We start from the raw sequence: 18104 nt of genomic DNA on the forward strand, positions 1-18104 counted from the left end.
CCCTGTCCACGTCGAGGTCAAAACCTTCTTCCGGAGAAACGTTGTAGGTGTCCACCGTCCCATCCTGTTACGTTGCGCTGACAGTCTGTGTGAATGCCGCATTTGTAACGCATTGTTGAATGTTCTGACGATCCTTCCAGTTCAATTCCCTCACGTGTAATCGACAGTAAACCTTCTGATAGCATCTACCATAATTAAAATCTGTGGTTGAATGCCGTGGTCGTTGACTCGTTACATGTATCGTTGACTCGTTACATGTTTCATTACGAGCTGTTAGAGTTACTTTAATTGACGATAACGTTTTATTGAAGTAGCTCTGCGGGCTGTCTAACAAGACCGCTGCACGTTGGTAAAGATTCGTTTTTTCGTTGTTGCTGCCATTGTGACTTATTTATCAACTACTGAAGCCTCTGACTGTTGTATTAAATTTTTTTGCATGACCGTGCTGCGTAGGGATAGCAATGAGCGTGCGTCTTAAATTCATCCTAAATATATGTCTCTCTCTCTCTTTCTCACACACACACACAGAGACAATGTTTCTCCCGAACCGGTGCGTTCCGTGCACATACAGTACCTCCTAACCTTGTTTTTCGACCTTTGTACACGCTACCTGTGCCCGTTTGGCGAGCGATAATCTCTGCCTGCCGCTAGATGTCAGCACCGTCGCCGCGGATACAACTCCGGCCTCTCGATTATACAGACAGAAGTGAAACAAGCGAAGAGCAAGTAGGAACATGGGGCTATTCTCCGTCCTGGTTATGTACGGGCTCTCCGCCTTCTACAGTTGTCTCGTTTTCACATTTCTCGTCGTGAAGTCGCTGTTCAACCCGAGCAAGCCCTTCTGGTACCGGAAGAAGCGCGACAAAGCTCCGGAATGTTTGCAAGACCCCGCGCTAGGTACTCACCACTACGCCAAGCTCAAGGTTCGTAAAGCTCTTGTTTCACATATCATACAAATTTTTGCCCGCGTACTCTTAGAGAACTGTTCCTAAGTATACAAAACAACTGTTTCCGTAGTAAAAACCATAAACAGCTTTATTAAAGACCTCGCGCTAGGTACTCATCACTACGCCAAGCTTAATATTCATAAACGTTTGTTTCACATATCATATAGAATTTTAACCGCGTACTCTTGGAGAACTGTTCCTCAGTATACAGAAGAACCTCTTTCCTTAGTAAAAAGCATAAACAGCTTTGTTACGTTCGCAAATAATTGCCCGGAACGGACAAGCTAGGTAACAATGATGTTTGTACTACAAACTTTGTAGCAATGCTGGAGATGTCAATGTGGTGATAAAACGAACCTAGAGAAAACTGTCTTCAATAATGGATCATGCATCCTCAATGAGAACCTTGAATCTCTAAGTAATATGAGCAATCTGTACTTAAATTTTATTACAGTTTTGCATAATGCTTCCGATTTTCATAATGTTCGGTTTTAGCTGACAAGAAATGTATGTTTCTCAAGATTCTTTTATCATTTCGTATTTGGTGTTCTTGATTATCGTATCGCTATTTTTAATTAAAATATTTGTGTTTTACGTGCAGCTCACGTTACAAGGGGTAGCACATCACGTCTTTTTTTTTCGCTGTATCCATAGTCCAATTTTTGTCGGCATAGAGTGAAATTCTGAACCGTTGAGAAACATTTCGATTGTACACTAATGTATGTCACTAAGTACACTTAATTTTCACAGGAGCTCAAACAAACCTATGGGTTATTCCAAATGCGGCACACTACCTTGAACGATGTTTACTGGCGGCTTGCACTGCAGTCTCGCACTCTTGCCGAAGCCCTCAGCAGTGTTGCCAACTCCCCAAACCGAAATAAGCAAAACGTGTCTACAAAAAAGTCAGAAGAAAGCTGAAATAAAACAAGTTGTATAACTGAGCAGTTTTATTTTTGCGATGATTATACTGTGTAAGGTATTTAAGAGGGGAAGGGGTGCACACGAAAATGCAGTAGGTAGATATTTTTAGTTAAGTCCAACTTTATGAAGAACAATTGGATCAATGCTGATATTATTTCGATGAATTTTTTTTCTTTAGACTCAAGTTCTTGAAATATAATTTTCTCATTTTTACTCGTATCAGATATGTAATTCAGTTTTAAACAACTTCAAGAAATAACTGTTCCACAGGATTTTGCATCGTGTGCGACGATTCATTTTTATGTCTTGAACAGCTAAAGAGAAAATGTATAGATATTCATAAAGTGCAAAAGAATACAAATTTAGAGGTGCGCCCTCCGCATCTCGTTAGAGAAATGATTTCTGGACGCACTTGTACTTCGAACGCAGATATAATAATCTGAGATTTCATTTCTATGCCATGTATATAAAATATTAGCCTATCTTTAAAACCTTGATATTTTGAGGCAAAGATGTGTTGAAATAAAGACATTCATGTCAATTTCTTTGACACAGTTTTCATTTTCTCACAGTAAATATAGAAATAATGTTTCTGATGTGTACTTATAGGACGAACTTCACAATATATGCACTCTAATTTCACATTATTTCTTATTATACTACTACACTGAGTAGAAGTTCGCCGTTCCTCTCCTCAGTTCAGTCGTTGGCACGCTGTTTATTATTGCAACTGTGAAACGTGTGATTTTTTTAGTCATGTTTTGCTTAGAATAGCTTCCTTCATTACTTTGAAGCTTTGATACTTTTCTGCTGTAAGCTATGCTGCAACAGCGTTCCAGCAACGCTTTCAACCTTGTATGTGTATGTTGCGAGTTAACCCTGGGTTCGGTGTGGGGCGGCGGGGTGAGTAGACCGCTGTAGCCTGTTGTGGGGTTGTGTACCACTGTGGGCTACGGCGGGGACGAAGCCTCTCCGTCGTTTCTAGGTCTCCAGTTCAATGTGATACAATACAGTGCTGACGGGACTGGAAGACACATCAACACAGCTTTTGTTTGCTTTGTCATGCTTTTTAATTGAGTCCAGTAATACAGTTTCATGGAATGTTTAAGCGTGTCTTAACGTCTTAGTTCAATGGAAATAATTTTTCTATAATAAACATAGATTTAATGCTTTCCTATAGTCTAGAAAGAAATCTAGGAAAGAAACCAAATGATTGTGGGAAAAGCCATACTTCGGAACGCCAGCTAAATCACGGATTTGCCCAGTAAATGGCATTAAAAAGAAGCCAGAGTTAGCTCTAAAAAGAGCTGATTTGGCAACACTGACCTTCAGTGAGAGTTTTTGCCATCGCCTGTCTTTTCTTTGTGACTTCCTTCGTATCTCGTATCATTTAGCGCTGAACATAGCCGATGGCCTTCACCTCGGAAGCTCATTGTCGTCGGAGACGAGACTGGTAAATAGGGAGAATGTAAACCTCGGTTCATATGAAAGCGATAGTCTTTTGGGAGGTATACGACTACAAATTTACATTGCATGCAGTTCCTTTCGCAGTGTTTGCTCGGAAACTGACAGACACGGACCTATATTCACTGACAGCAGCGGTTTGAAATCGATTGCCATTAACAATGCGTGGGATTCGTCTCCGTTACCAGCTGGTTAGGATCTCTGTATATCCTCACTTCTTACGGCATATCACATGGCTGCGAGCCATACATTATTCTTTGTAGACACATTGAACAGACTGCGTTGATATATTGACAATTTGAGCAACTTCATTTCAAGTGTAAACAGGGCACGTCTAAGCACGATAGCTACTTTCTGCCGTTCCGTCACGTCACGTCTCGTCATCGACCTGTCTTACTGCTCTGTTTCTATACAACTATGTCCTTGCCGTGACATGTCAGTGGTAAAGGCTCACATGACTGCCTGTTACCGGTTCTAAGTCATCGACATCGCTCCAAACCACCTTAAAGGCGTGCAGCCACTAGCAAGTAACAGGCAAGAGCTCGCAGAAGTGTTTGCGTTAGAACAAAGATTTGCGCAAGTTTACTTCTGCAATTCGCTTGGGCAGGTTAATTTCAGAAACTGGATGCAAGTACATGCAGAACTGTTTCCGCTAAACTCGCATCATGAGAAGTTTACAGTGCCAGAGCAGCCGCCACTGTTATTTTACTATTATTATTGGACAAATATCGAAACAAATAGCAAAAGCTAAAAAAAAAAAGAAATGTTAGACTGAAAAAAAATCGAAACAGAGGTGCACATACTTATCAAGAGATACTATTCAATAAATTAAAATCCGAGGACATTACCCAGCTTAAAAACTTTCTGATAATGTGGCATACAAATTTCGAGCATCTTTTGTCTGTTATACAATCAAACATGCCAAAACAGTATACAAATATGTGGCACGCTATATGATCAAGAAATCACCATTTGATTACTCTTCGACATTTGCAAATAGTATTTGTTTTATTACAGATGTAATATTTTTTAGACTAACATTGAAAAATCAACAGAAATTTAATGACGAGTACTTTCCGTTCTGGCGAAACAAAGAAATTGGTAAATTCATTTCGCGCTTTCTTGGTTGACAATATCCAGTTACATGCTTTGGGGTTCCAAACTTCCAATGGATATTTCGACCTATCTGTCTTTGCGCCATTCTTCTTTTCGACACTAACATTTTCGTACCGGTATTGAGCATGCAATACTTCTGTATCGATTCAGACTTTTGTGTTTAAGACGCCTAGTTCATAATTAAACAATTGTACGTTTACAAGGATCCTTATGCATAACTCCTGGGGAACAAACTATACATCACTATTATAAAAAAGAACAGCACATTATTTACAGTTTACAAGATTCCAATTTACAGTGTTACGATTTACAATATTACGAAACATTATTTACAGTGATGTTTGACTTGCAACGTACATGAATATTTATTGCAATGTTTATGGTATTGTACTTTTTATGCCAACCTCTGTTTGTATCATTGACAAGGTAATAGTACCAACTTTGGACGTCTATCTTTATGCTTGTCATGGATATTATACGTGGATAATTGACAAATTATTGTGTTGGTTAAGTAAGGAAGTTTGGTGTAAAAGCTTACAGATATGGAGCGATCGCTTCTGAAATAGTATTAATTTTTAAGTCATTGTGAATTGTTGAGTTTCTGACGAACCATGGAGCATTTAATATCATTCGCAATGTCGCATTTTGGTTAAACTAAAGTTTGTTGAAATGCGTAGTCGTAGCACGGCCCAAAAGGGGCAGGTATAACATACTACTGGTTGAATTACCGATTTTGAAGGTAGGAAACTGGTTTTCCTATTGAGAGACGACTTTACTTGTTAAGGGATATTGGGCAGTTAACAGACTGTTTGCTTATTCGCTACGCCTGTTGTGTTTCTTGAAGTTTTTGTCCAAGTGAACACAGACATTTGGCTAATAATAGCAGTGAGGCTAATAAATTCTGTCTTTTTCTGCATAATAGGTAGCTAGACATTTCCCACATTTATTTTGACGCGCCATTCTGTAAATAATTTTTTCAAGCGGTAGTAAAGCCCGTTGGAATTAGTCATGATTGTTCCTTATGTTGTCATCGGTGCAATGTATCGCTGTGTCATTAGCGAAGGAAGCTATAATTACTGGTTGAAAGTCTGGTATGTCAGATATATGTTTCTTGAACAGAGTAGATCCTAAAAGGGAACTTTGTGATACCTCGACACTTGTGGGGTAGACATAAGACGTACCAATGATAGATATACTACAAGAACGACCTTTAAGGTACGAACCAGTTAATCAGACTGTATACCGTGGGCATTTTATTTTTATTTTTTGTAGCTTTTACAATAAACTGTATTGTTATTGTTATATTGCTAGAGAAGGCCGAAATGCACGCTATAAGCTCACGCAGGATGGCGTGAGGTCTGAAACAGGATACGTAATGAATGCTATAAAGAAAAGTACGTAGCTTCTGGAATACTTAACTTTAATCCATCATTTGTATACATCGTTCTTGATGAGACATGCTTCATACGATAACTATCAATTGCTATGGCGCCTTGCTAGGTCGTAGCCATTGACTTAGTTGAAGGCTATTCTAACTATCTTCTCTGCAAATAAACGAGGCTTCGTCAGTGTTGCATCGCTAGCTAAGTCGTCCGTACAACTGGGGCGAGTGCTAGTAAGTCTCTCTAGACCTGCCGTGTGGTGGCGCTTGGTCTGCTATCACTGACAGTAGCGACACGCGGGTCCGACATGTACTAATGGACCGCGGCCGATTTAAAGCTACCACCTAGCAAGTGTGGTGTCTGGCGGTGACACCACAGTTATACTACTATATTCTATACTGTATTGTTATACTACCCTGTCGAAGGCTTGAGCAGTGTCCAGGTGTATGTCTACCGTAGATTTAACATCAATATAGCCTCCTGTGATTGCAGTTTGAGAAAAACTAACAGCAGCTGACTAGCTCGGCAGGTACTTGGACAAGGAGCAAAACCCTGTTTCCACTAACTTGCGGGAACTACATCAGGAAGTTGACGAAACTTAATGGGCGGGGCGTCTCTACATCAAAGAACTTAAGTAGTAGTTGCGGACGTCTAGTTCACAGTGGATACACGCCTTTACGCTTTGGTGTGACGACTAATTTTTGAATACCTTGAGAAATTATTTGTTTGATGGAGATTTGCATACCAAGAGTTACTCTTTTGGTCTTGCATGAATGGTTCAAAGAATGAAAATCTTCCAGTATTAGTCATTTTGAATTCTTACCATTAGGATTAGTGTTGTACAAAGCACCACTTCGTTCATCTCTGATGATCCATTCATGCGAAACACGAAATATGCAGAAGCATATGTGTAATTGGCTCAAACAGTAACACGATAATGGTGCCACAAGTCACTATATCACGTCAAACCAACAACTCCCACAGTGTAATCTTCTGCATCCCAGTTTTTACGAGTCACTATCTAAATTCACGACACTGTAACGCCAAAATGTGGTGGTGAATCACTTTGCATTGTGCTTTCCGCCTTTATCAATCATTTCTCAATTTTTTTTTCGCCAAAATAAGAAAAGAGTACCATGAACTCGCGACGTTTCCAAACGCGAACGTATGAAACGTAGAAATTCCAGAGAGCACGGACTAATGTCTCGCCCCTAATGACTTCGTCGCCGACGGAGATTAAACCGTAATCTTAGTAAGAGCAGAGAAATTAAAGTTACTTTCGACGGCACAAGTAGTTTTGCAGTTGATCGGATGTGTCATGCCATCTTGTGAGAGATAAGATATTTATGTAGTAGCATAATCCACGCTTTCTGAGTAACAGACTAATTGCAAAATAGTAGATGCACGTGATTTTCTGCCGGTATTGTCTCTTTGGGCGTCACTGACCCCACATGAGCATAACACAGCTGTCACCTATCTGTCTTCTATCATAAGCAGCTATGTATGAATCAAAAAGAACCTCAGGATCAGCTGCTACGTGCTGAAAAAGACAACGTGTAGGTGGCACGGCGAAGCTCTCTCAGCGTGTCGGCTCAATGTAATCTACATGACACAGCGATACTGTGTTTACTCAGGACAGCGTCACGATCTAGCGGTTTATTGATACGAAGCGTCATATCGAAGCATTTCAGTTTGCGTAGTGTATCACCCCGCCGGAAACTTAACGTTTACATATTGTTGTTGTGCTTTAAGATGCAGTACAGCAGACGTTTGTGGGAGACCTTTTGACCCGAGACAGTGGTTTGTGACTCTGTTATCTTGTTACTATTTGAGACAGTTCCACACACATGTAGTGCGTATTTCGTGTTTCGCATTAATGGTCGATTGGTTGATTGATTTGGGGTTGGGGCCCAAACAGCGATGTCATCGGTCCCATCGGATTAGGGAAGGAAGCCGGCCGTGTCCTTGTAAAGGAACCATTCCGGAATTTGCCTGAAGCAGTTTAGGCAAATCACACGAAACCCAAACCAGGGTGGCCGGACGCGGGTTTGAACAGTCGTCCTCCCGAATGCGCCACCACGCTCGGACCGCATTAATGGATCATCAGAGATGAACGTATGGTGCTTAATACCAACACTAATCCTAATTGCAAGAATTCAAAATAACTAATTCTCGAAGTTATGTCACTCTTTGAACCGTTCATGAAGAACAGAAGAGTAGCTCGAGGTATACAAATCTGCATCAAAGAAATAATTTCTCAAGATATTCAAAAACTACTTGTTGAGGACACTCCACCATCGTCATTCGACACATCAAAGCGTAAAGGCGCGTGTCCACTGTCAACTAGACGTCCGCATCTCGCTTGCAGAAGTTACTTCCTGAACTTCTTTGACATAGAAACGCTCACCCGACAAATCCTTAAGTAGCCTCCGCAAGTTAGTGGAAGCAGTTTTTTGTACCTTGCTGCCAGTACATGCCGAGATTGTCAGTTGCCGTTAGTTTTTTTGTTTTTCAAACTGTACAGGTGTCTGTGATGATGTTAAATCTACGGTAGACACATATCTGGACATTGCTCAAGCCTTAGACTGAGTATAACAACATGGTTTATCGCAGAAGTTAAAAATATGGGCCGTATTTTACGGAAATACTTGGTAGCAATAGCATTGCTGCCTGCATTGGAGAAATGTGGCTACAGTAGACGGCAATTTTTGCGGTGTGGCTGCACAACGTTGCTAGTGTGTAAGCTGTTGCAGATAGTTGCCCACGTATTGCCGAGGGGTTGCCGGTGTTGCCCATCAAGTGTAGATAATATTTCGTATTGTAGGGCAATATCTATCTCTGTCCTTGATTGAAAATTGTTCACCCTTTCTCTCACCTTTGCTTTCTTCTCACACCAACAGCACTACAGTCGCATGTTTGAGCGAAAACAATATCGTTTCGCTTTCGTTCCAGAGTTTCGATACGTACGTACCGCCGAATGTTTTGTAGTTGTTTGCTGTCATGAGTTTGTTGTGTACAGCAATGGGGACGTGGACAAACGAAAAAACCTGCGAATTTTATAAATGCGATGCATCTATGATCAGAGCTATGGGGAGTCGAAAATTATGTGTATACAAAGATCGCAGTCTGAAAAAAAAGCAGTTGGCAAGCTGTTGCCGATGAGCTCAGGTTCATGCATGACGATGCATTCAAAAAGATATCACTATGACTTATCAGTTTCATAAGTCATAGTTGCAAAATATTCCACAAATTACTTACTAGAGAATATAAAGATTGGTAGAATCCGACCTCGTGGTCGTGCGGTAGCGTTCTCGCTTCCCACGCCCGGGTTCCCGGGTTCGATTCCCGGCGGGGTCAGGGATTTTCTCTGCCTCGTGATGGCTGGGTGTTGTGTGATGTCCTTAGGTTAGTTAGGTTTAAGTAGTTCTAAGTTCTAGGGGACTGATGACCATAGATGTTAAGTCCCATAGTGCTCAGAGCCATTTAAACCATTTATTTAAGAATCCGACCTCGGTGAAGATCAGTATGGGTTCCAGAAAATAGAAATGTAAGAAAACGTGAAGTAACACCCTACGATATAGTCTGAAGAAAGGCAACTTACGTGTAGATTCAGAGAAAAGTTGTGGCAATGTCAACTGTAACATACTCTTTCAAATTCTGAAGGTAGCAGAGGTAAAATGCAGATTCCGAAAAGTTGTCCAGAACTTGCATAGAAATGAGACTGCAGTTACAACAGCCGAAGGTCATGAAAGGGAAGCAGTAGTTTAGAAGCAAGTGAGACAGAGCTTTTACCGTTCCTCAATGTTATTCAGTCTGTGATTGAGCAAAGAAAGGAAAGCAAGGAGAAGTTTCGAAAAGGAATTAAGTTCAGGTAGAAGAAATAAAACATTGAAGTTTACCGATGAGATTGTAATTCCGTCAGTGATGGCAAATGTTTGGGAGATCGGTTGAACAGAATGGATAGTGTCTGGAAAAGAGGTTTGAGGCACTGAGAGGGGTAGATGAGTTTTACTATTTGGGCAGCAAAATAACTGACGGTGGACAAAGTTGAGAAGGTATAAAATGCAGACTGGCAATAGCAAGAAAAGCATTTATGGAAAGGAGATATTCGTTAGGATCGAATGTAAATTTAATTGCCAGGAAGTATTTTCTGTAGGATTTTGACTAGCCGTGTACAGACGTGAAACATGGTCGGCTAACAGTTCAGATAGGGAGAGAATAAAAGTGATTGAAATATTGTGCTGCTGAAGAATACTGAAGTGTAGATGGGTATAGTGGAAAACTAATGAGGGAAGTGTGTGTATTTGGTGGAAGGAGGGGGGGGGGAGGGGAATTGTAGAGGTAGACTAAAGAATGACTGCAGTAAGCAGCTGATTGGTGTAGGTTATAACAGTTACGCCGAGATGAAGAGGCTTGCACAAGTAGACGAGCGTGGAGAACCGCATCAAACCGGTTTTCGGACTGAAGATCACACCCTTCTGACGTAGTGTTACCTTACGTTGCGTCTACAAATTCGCGTCGTGTGCAACTATGACCGCTGCACAGTATTTGCTGTAGTATACTGGGACAATATTTGGCCGGCTTTATTCGGATGACTCCATTGAAAGCTGAATTTCGTCCACTACAGACGAGTAACAACGTGTACACAATCGGCCACAAGGCATGTGAACTGCTTCGCTAGTCCATGGATAGTTGAGTGTACTTCCTAGGAAATGCATCCCACGTGAGACGAAGAAATCAGCGGAAATCAAGAGTACTGAGATATTTCCATACTAACCAAAAGAAGCAGACTAGGAGAATTTAGCCATCTACATTGTGTACTGAAGAGCATCAGCGGAAAATGTTTCGACCACTACGTATTCCCCATTCAGACGTTTTAGTATTTCCTTCCAGCTATTCGACACACGATTACAAAATGGTCGAATTTCAGAGAAATGATGAAACCTGAGCCCCGAGGAATTTCTGGCTTTGAACTGGTTCTAAAATACAGGGTGTAAATTTTATGTTGACAAACCAAAATCGCTCGAAATATGAGCTTCACACGAAAAAATGTGTTGAATCCAATGTTGATTATTTTCGAGGGGGACATCTGCTGGTGCTAAAATTAGCCCGCCACCCCATCCCCTTGGGGTGGGGCGGGAGGCAACTCTAAAATTTCAAATTGGAACCCCCATTTTTTTATTGCAGCATCAGATTCTACATTAAAAAAAACTACGTACATTTTGTCTTAAACATTTGGTTTGATTCTTGGTAGTTGGCGGTGTAATTCAAGAAAATCCATGTTCTCATTTTTGCATGGAAAATGGTTACGGATAAATAAGTACTTATTTACTTCGTAAATTTTTATTCGCTAAAACTAAAACGCTCCGTCTCTCCCCATAGGGTGGAGTTTGAGAGAGAGGAATTAGAGTTTTACAAATGTTGACCCAAATATTATTTTTTTCTGCAGATTCGGATAAGTTTTGTTTGTTTCGTGGGTCAACATTTGTAAAACTGTGTGCGTTCTATAATATTAGGCCCCGTGTAGTCTTCACCAATTCCTACAGAAGCTATGCATACAGGCCTGAAGAATATTTGTACATTCTATACTTAATATTGGTTCTTCCAATTTTATACGTAGGCTTTCGCGGAATGATTTACGTCTGTCTTCAAACGTCTGCCAGTTTAAGTTTTTAAACATTTCCGTGACGCTCTTTTGGAACTCAAACCTGTGACCATTTGAGCTGCCCTCCTTTGAATACGTTCATTATCCTCTATTAGTCCTATTTGCTATGGATCTAACATTCTCGAGCAATATTGTAAGATTGGATGCTCATGTGAAACGTGAGCTGTCTCCTTTCTTGACTGCGTAAGTTTTTCCCAGTAATCTACCAAGAAAGCGGTGGTGAGAGGTAATGTCTGAAATGTGGTATTCTCGGCACACTCTTGCATTGTGGATCTCGGAATATTGAATTTCCCAACGATTTCCGAAATGTAATACCCCACGGGTCTAGTTCCAAATACCGTTACGCGTCCAGATCCTGTTAATTCGCGTCATGCGGCCATAATCACGTCGGAAACCTTTTCACATGAGCCACTTGAGTACAAAAGCCTGCTCCGCCAATGCACTGCCCTTTTATACCTGATGTACGCGATACTACTGAATATGTGTATATCGCTATCCCATGATTTTTAGCACCTCACTGACCTTCTCTACCGTTCCACTCTCGAACAACACACGGGAAAAACGAACCCTGGAACCTTTCCGTTTCAGCTCTGATTTGTCTTATTTTATCATAATGATCATTTTCCCCTATGTAGGTGGACGTCAACATATTTTCGAATTTGGAGGAGAAAGTCGGTAATTGGAATGTCGGGAAAAGACCTTGCCCAACGAAAAGCGGCTTTGTTTCAGTGACTGCCACCCCAACTCGCGTGTCATATCCGCGACACTCTCTCCCCTATTTCGCGATAATATAAAGCGAGCTGCCTGTTTTTGAACTTCTTCGATCTTCACTGTCAGTCCTGTATGATGCAGATCTCACTGCACACAGTAGTACTCCAGAAGAGAACGGATAAGCTTAGCGTAGGCAGTCTCTTTAGTAGATTTGTTACATTTTCAAACTATTTTGCCAATAAGCGCAGTCTGTGTGGTCCTTCCAATCTAAGTTGTTCCTAATTGTTATTCCTAGTTATTTAGTTGTATTAATAGCCTTTACATGTGTGCGATTTATCGTGTAACCTAAATTTAACAAATTCCTTTTGGTGCTCATGTGGATGAACCTCACACTTTTCATTCTTTAGTATCAGTTGCCACTTTTCCCTCCATTCAGATATCTTGTATAAATCATTCCGCAATAAGTGCTGAGTTTTGATCTTCTGATGACTTTACTAGAAGGTAAACGACAGCATCATCTGCAGACAATATAAGAGATGATACTCCACAGGCACGTCATTTGGTTAGGAGCTGCTTGTGAGGAAGGTGTTAAAATTCTTCTGCAAATCTAGGAGTCGGAATCAATTTGCAATCCCGTGTCAGTAGCACCTATTACTTCGTGTGAATGAAGAAACAGTATATTTCACAAGAATATTTTCCAGTTCCGTACTGACCATGTGTCAATACCTCGCTTTCTTCTATTTCTTTTGTTGTGCATTGGTGTAACCTGTGCAACTTTCCAGTCTTTGGGTACGGATCTTTCGCCAAGCGAGCGGTTGTACATGATTGCTAAATATAGAGACATTACATCAGCGTAGTCTGAAAGGAACCTAAATGGTATACAATATAGTGCGGTAGACTTGCCTTGATTATGTGATTTAATTTGCTTTGCAGCACCAAGGAGATCTACATACAAGGTGCTCTTATTAGCAGCGGTTCTTGATTCGAGTTCTGGAATTTTTACTGTCTCAAGAATCTCTGTTAAAGAAATGTCGCAAAACAGTGTTTAATTCCGCATCAGTGGTGCTGTCATTGGTAACATTAAGACTGCTGTCGCACAGTGAAGATATTGATGGTCCCTTGCCGCTGGTGTACATTACATACGACCAGAATCTCTTTGGATTTTCTGTCCGATTTCGACGCGGAGTTTCGTTATGGTAACTATTAAAAGTATCTCGCACTGAAGTCCGCGCTAAATTTCGAACTTCTGTAAAACGTCGCCAGTCTTGGGGTTTTTGTATCCTTTTAAGACCGGCATGCTTTTTTCCATTGCTTCAGCAACAGTGTTCTGACGTTGTCATGTTGATAATCGGGTTTCTGCCGGTAATCGCGTCTTTCCTGCAAGATATTTCAACTGCATGACTCGCAGACTTCTTCCGGTGCTGTCCGATATTGGTTCCAGTGTGGAACGAATCCAGTATTTATGCCTAAGTTGTGCTAGTCACGCAGTTGAAATATCGTGCAAGAAAGACGCGAATTACCGGCACAAACCCGATTAGTCAACATGACAACGCCTCGCCGGGAAAGTCTGAAGAATTACAGTGTCCTGACATTGTTTTGTTTCCAGTAAAAGGCCAAGAAAAAAACGCAAATTAAAAAACAAAACAGTTACCATGTTGACAGGGAAATTAAATCACCATTTCGGAACCAACATCTAAATGGGGAACATACAACTGAAACAGTTTTACGAATACTGATATTTGGGTAGTACAGTGACTGATTTGCTGCGCAAATATTCAATCAGATCTTGATAAGATTTCAAATTTGTGCAAAAATTATCAATTTACTTCGAATGTACAGAAACGTAAAATTGTGTGGCTTCGCAGAACGAAAAACGAAAAGCAATCTGCTATGAATAAAATATAGAGTTTATCTAGAATCGGTCAACTCAAACAAATACGTGTGTGTAACAATATGAAATGGAATGATCACACACTCTCAGTAAGGCAGGTGGCAGACACCACTTCATTTAGCGATCGACAGCAGCAGCGTTTGCGTAGAGTTGTCAGTGCTAGCAGGCAAGCAACAGTACGTGATATACAGGGTGGTCCATTGATCGTGACCGAGCCAAATATCTCACGAAATAAACATCAAACGAAAAAACTACAAAGAACGAAACTTGTCTAGCTTGAAGGGGAAACCAGATGGCGCTATGGTTGGCCCGCTACATGACGCTGTCATAGGTGAAACGGTTATCAACTGCGTTTTTGAAAATAGGAACCCCAATTTTTGTTACATATTCGTGTAGTACGTAAAGAAATATGAATGTTTCGGTTGGACCGCATTTTTCGCTTTGTGATAGATGGCGCTGTAATAGTCACAAACGTATAAGTACGTGGTATCACGTAGCATTCCGCCATTGCGGACGGTATTTGCTTCGTGATACATTACTCGTGTTAAAATGGGCCGTTTACCAATTGCGGAACAGGTCGATATCGTGTTGATGTATGGCTATTGTGATCAAAATGCCCAACGGGCGTGTGCTATGTATGCTGCTCGGTATCCGGGACGACATCATCCAAGTGTCCGGACCGTTCGTACGTTAAGTAAGGAAACAGGAAGTGTTCAGCCACATGTGAAATGTCAACCACGACCTGCAACAAATGATTCCCAATTAGGTGTTTTAGCTGCTGTCGCGGCTAATCCGCACTTCGGTAGCATTCAAATTGCGCGAGAATCGGGAATCTCAAAAACGTCGGTGTTGAGAATCAACATCAATTGCACCCGTACCATATTTCTGTGCACCAGGAATTACACGGCGACGACTTGGAACGTCGCGTACAGTTCTGCCACTGGGCACAAGAGAAATTACGGGACGATGACAGATTTTTTGCACGCGTTCTATTTAGCGACGAAGCGTCATTCACCAACAGCGGTAACGTAAACCGGCATAATATGCACTGTTGGGCAACGGAAAATCCACGATGGATGCGACAAATGGAACATCAGCGACCTTGGCGGGTTAATGTATGGTTCGGCATTAGGGGAGGAAGGATAATTGGCCCCCATTTTATCGGTGACAATCTAAATGGTGCAATGTATGCTGATTTCCTATGTAATGTTCTACCGATGTTACTACAAGATGTTTCACTGCATGACAGAATGGCGATGTACTTCCAGCATGATGGATGTCCGGCACATAGCTCGCGTGCGGTTGAAGCGGTATTGAATAGCATATTTGATGACAGGTGTACTGGTCGTCGAAGCACCATACCATGACCCGCACGTTCACCGGATCTGACGTCCGCGGATTTCTTCCTGTGGGAAAAGTTGAAGGATATTTGCTATCAATGAAATGATAATTAAATAGACACCCTAGCTGCAAGCAGGCGTTGATACACTTCATTGGGGACATGTTGAAAATGTGTGCCCCGGCCGGGACTCGAACCCGGGATCTCCTGCTTACATGGCAGACGCTCTATCCATCTGAGCCACCGCGGGCACAGAGGATAGTGCGTCTGCAGGGACTTATCCCTTGCACGCTCCCCGTGAGATCCACATTCCCAACATGTCCACAACACTACATTCGTAGTGCGCCTAATAGATGTTTGCCCATCATACTCATTACTCGTGGCAGATTAATCTACCAAGTCCCGTACGAGTTCGGGCATAGCGTGCGCGTTCGCACAAGAAGGTCAAAGGCCGGGAATCCGTATTTTTAGCTATATATATGACGGTAGTATCTGTTCCCGAAAGAACAGTTACCTTGGATGACCATGCAGCTTTGCTAGAAATGAAATGATAATTAAATAGACACCCTAGCTGCAAGCAGGCGTTGATACACTTCATTGGGGACATGTTGAAAATGTGTGCCCCGACCGGGGCGTCTGCCATGTAAGCAGGAGATCCCGGGTTCGAGTCCCGGTCGGGGCACACATTTTCAACATGTCCCCAATGAAGTGTATCAACGCCTGCTTGCAGCTAGGGTGTCTATTTAATTATCATTTCATTTCTAGCAAAGCTGCATGGTCATCCACGGTAACTGTTCTTTCGGGAACAGATACTACCGTCATATATATAATATTTGCTATCGTGATCCACCGACAACGCCTGAAAACATGCGTCAGCGCATTGTCAATGTATGTGCGAACATTACGGAAGGCGAACTACTCGCTGTTGAGAGGAATGCCAAATGCATTGTGGTTGACGGACATCATTTTGAGCATTTATTGCATTAATGTGGTATTTACAGGTAATCACGCTGTAACAGCAAGCGTTCTCAGAAATAAGTTCACAAAGGTACTTGTATCACATTGGAACAACTGAAATATTATGTTCAAACGTACCTACGTTCTATATTTTAATTTAAAAAACCTACCTGTTACCAACTGTTCGTCTAAATTGTGAGCCATATGTTGTGACTATTACAGCGCCATCTATCACAAAGTGATAGAAGTGGTCCAACTAAAACAGTCATATTTCTTTACGTACTACACGAACATGTAATAAAAATGGGGTTCCTATATCAAAAAACGCAGTTGATATCCGTTTGACCTTTAGCAGCGCCATCTAGCTGGCCAACCATAGCGCCACCTGGTTTCCTCCTTCAAGCTAGGCAAGTTTCGTTCTTTGTAGTTTTTTCGTTTGACGCTCATTTCATGAGATATTTGGCCCGGTCACGATCAATGGACCACCCTGTATATAACTGCTGAAATCAATGTGGGACGTACGACTAACGTGTCCGTTAGGACATCACGGCGAAATTTGACGTTAATGGGCTATGGCAGCAGACGAGCTGCGCGAGCGCCTTTCCTAACAGCACGACACCGCCTGCAGCGCCTCTCCTGGGCTCGAGACCATATTGGTTGTCCCCTAGACGACTGTTCAACCGTGGCCTTGTCAGATGTGTTCCTATTTCAGTTGGTAAGAGCTGGTGGTGGGGTTGGGTGTAGCCCAGACTCCACAAAGCCATGGACCTAAGATGTCAAAAAAGCACTGTGCAAGCTGGTGGTGGCTCCATAATGGTGTGGGCTTTGTTTACATGGAATGGGCTGTGTCATCTGGTCCAACTGAACCGATCATTGACTTGAAATGGTTGTGTTCGGCAACTTGGAGACCATTTGTAGCCGTTTTTTGACTTCATGTTCCTAAACATGTCACTGGGACACAGTTGTTCGTGACTGGTTTGAAGAACATTGTGGACAATAGGAGTGAATGATTTGGCCATCCAGCTCGCCTGACATGAATTCCAGTGAATATTTATGGGACATAGTCGAGAGGTCAGTTCGTGCACAATCTCCTGCAGCGGCAACACTTTCGCAATTATGGCCGGCTATAGAGGCAACATGGCTCACTATTCCCGCGGGGGCCATCCAATGACCTGTTGGGTCCATATCACATCTAGTTCCCGGTCAAGAGGAGATCCGACGCTATATTGTGAGGTATCTCAAGACTTTTGTAACCTCAGTGCAGTGTGAAAGTGGTTCGATGAACCCTCTGCCAAACCAGTGCGACTTGCAAAACAGTCATGTAGATTTAGATGTAGATATACCGGGTGATCAAAAAGGCAGTATAAATTTGAAAACTGAATAAATCACGGAATAATGTAGATAGAGAGGTACAAATTGACACACATGCTTGGAATGACGTGGGGTTTTATTAGGACAAAAAAAAATTTAAAAAAATACAAAAGTTTAAAAAATGTCCGACAGATGGCGCTTCATCTGATCAGAATAGCAATAATTAGCATAACAAAGCAAAAGTGATGTTATTTACAGGAAATGCTCAATATGTCTACCATAATTCCTCAGCAATAGGTGTAGTCGAGGAATAATGTTGTGAACAGCACTGTAAAGCATGTCCGGAGTTATGGTGAGGTTATGTTGTCTTTCAGCATCCCTAGAGATGTCGGTCGAT

At 41.8% G+C, this 18104-nt stretch overlaps 1 protein-coding gene and 1 non-coding gene across 2 annotated transcripts in view; one reads left to right on the forward strand and one right to left on the reverse strand.

Annotated features, from left to right (window-relative positions):
* Positions 1-688: 688 nt before the first annotated feature.
* Positions 689-18104, forward strand: part of LOC124622084 (epoxide hydrolase 4-like) — a 104906-nt gene continuing 87490 nt past the window's right edge. The window contains exon 1 of the mRNA XM_047147660.1: positions 689-923. Coding sequence (XP_047003616.1) covers positions 735-923 — 189 coding nt within the window. The 5' untranslated portion in view covers positions 689-734. The remainder of the gene's footprint in view (positions 924-18104) is intronic.
* Trnat-ugu lies at positions 15616-15690 on the reverse strand. Its single transcript has one exon. It is a non-coding gene; the product is annotated as a tRNA-Thr (tRNA).

This window comes from Schistocerca americana, chromosome 7 (genome assembly GCF_021461395.2).
Source record: "Schistocerca americana isolate TAMUIC-IGC-003095 chromosome 7, iqSchAmer2.1, whole genome shotgun sequence".
Lineage (NCBI taxonomy): Eukaryota > Metazoa > Arthropoda > Insecta > Orthoptera > Acrididae > Schistocerca > Schistocerca americana.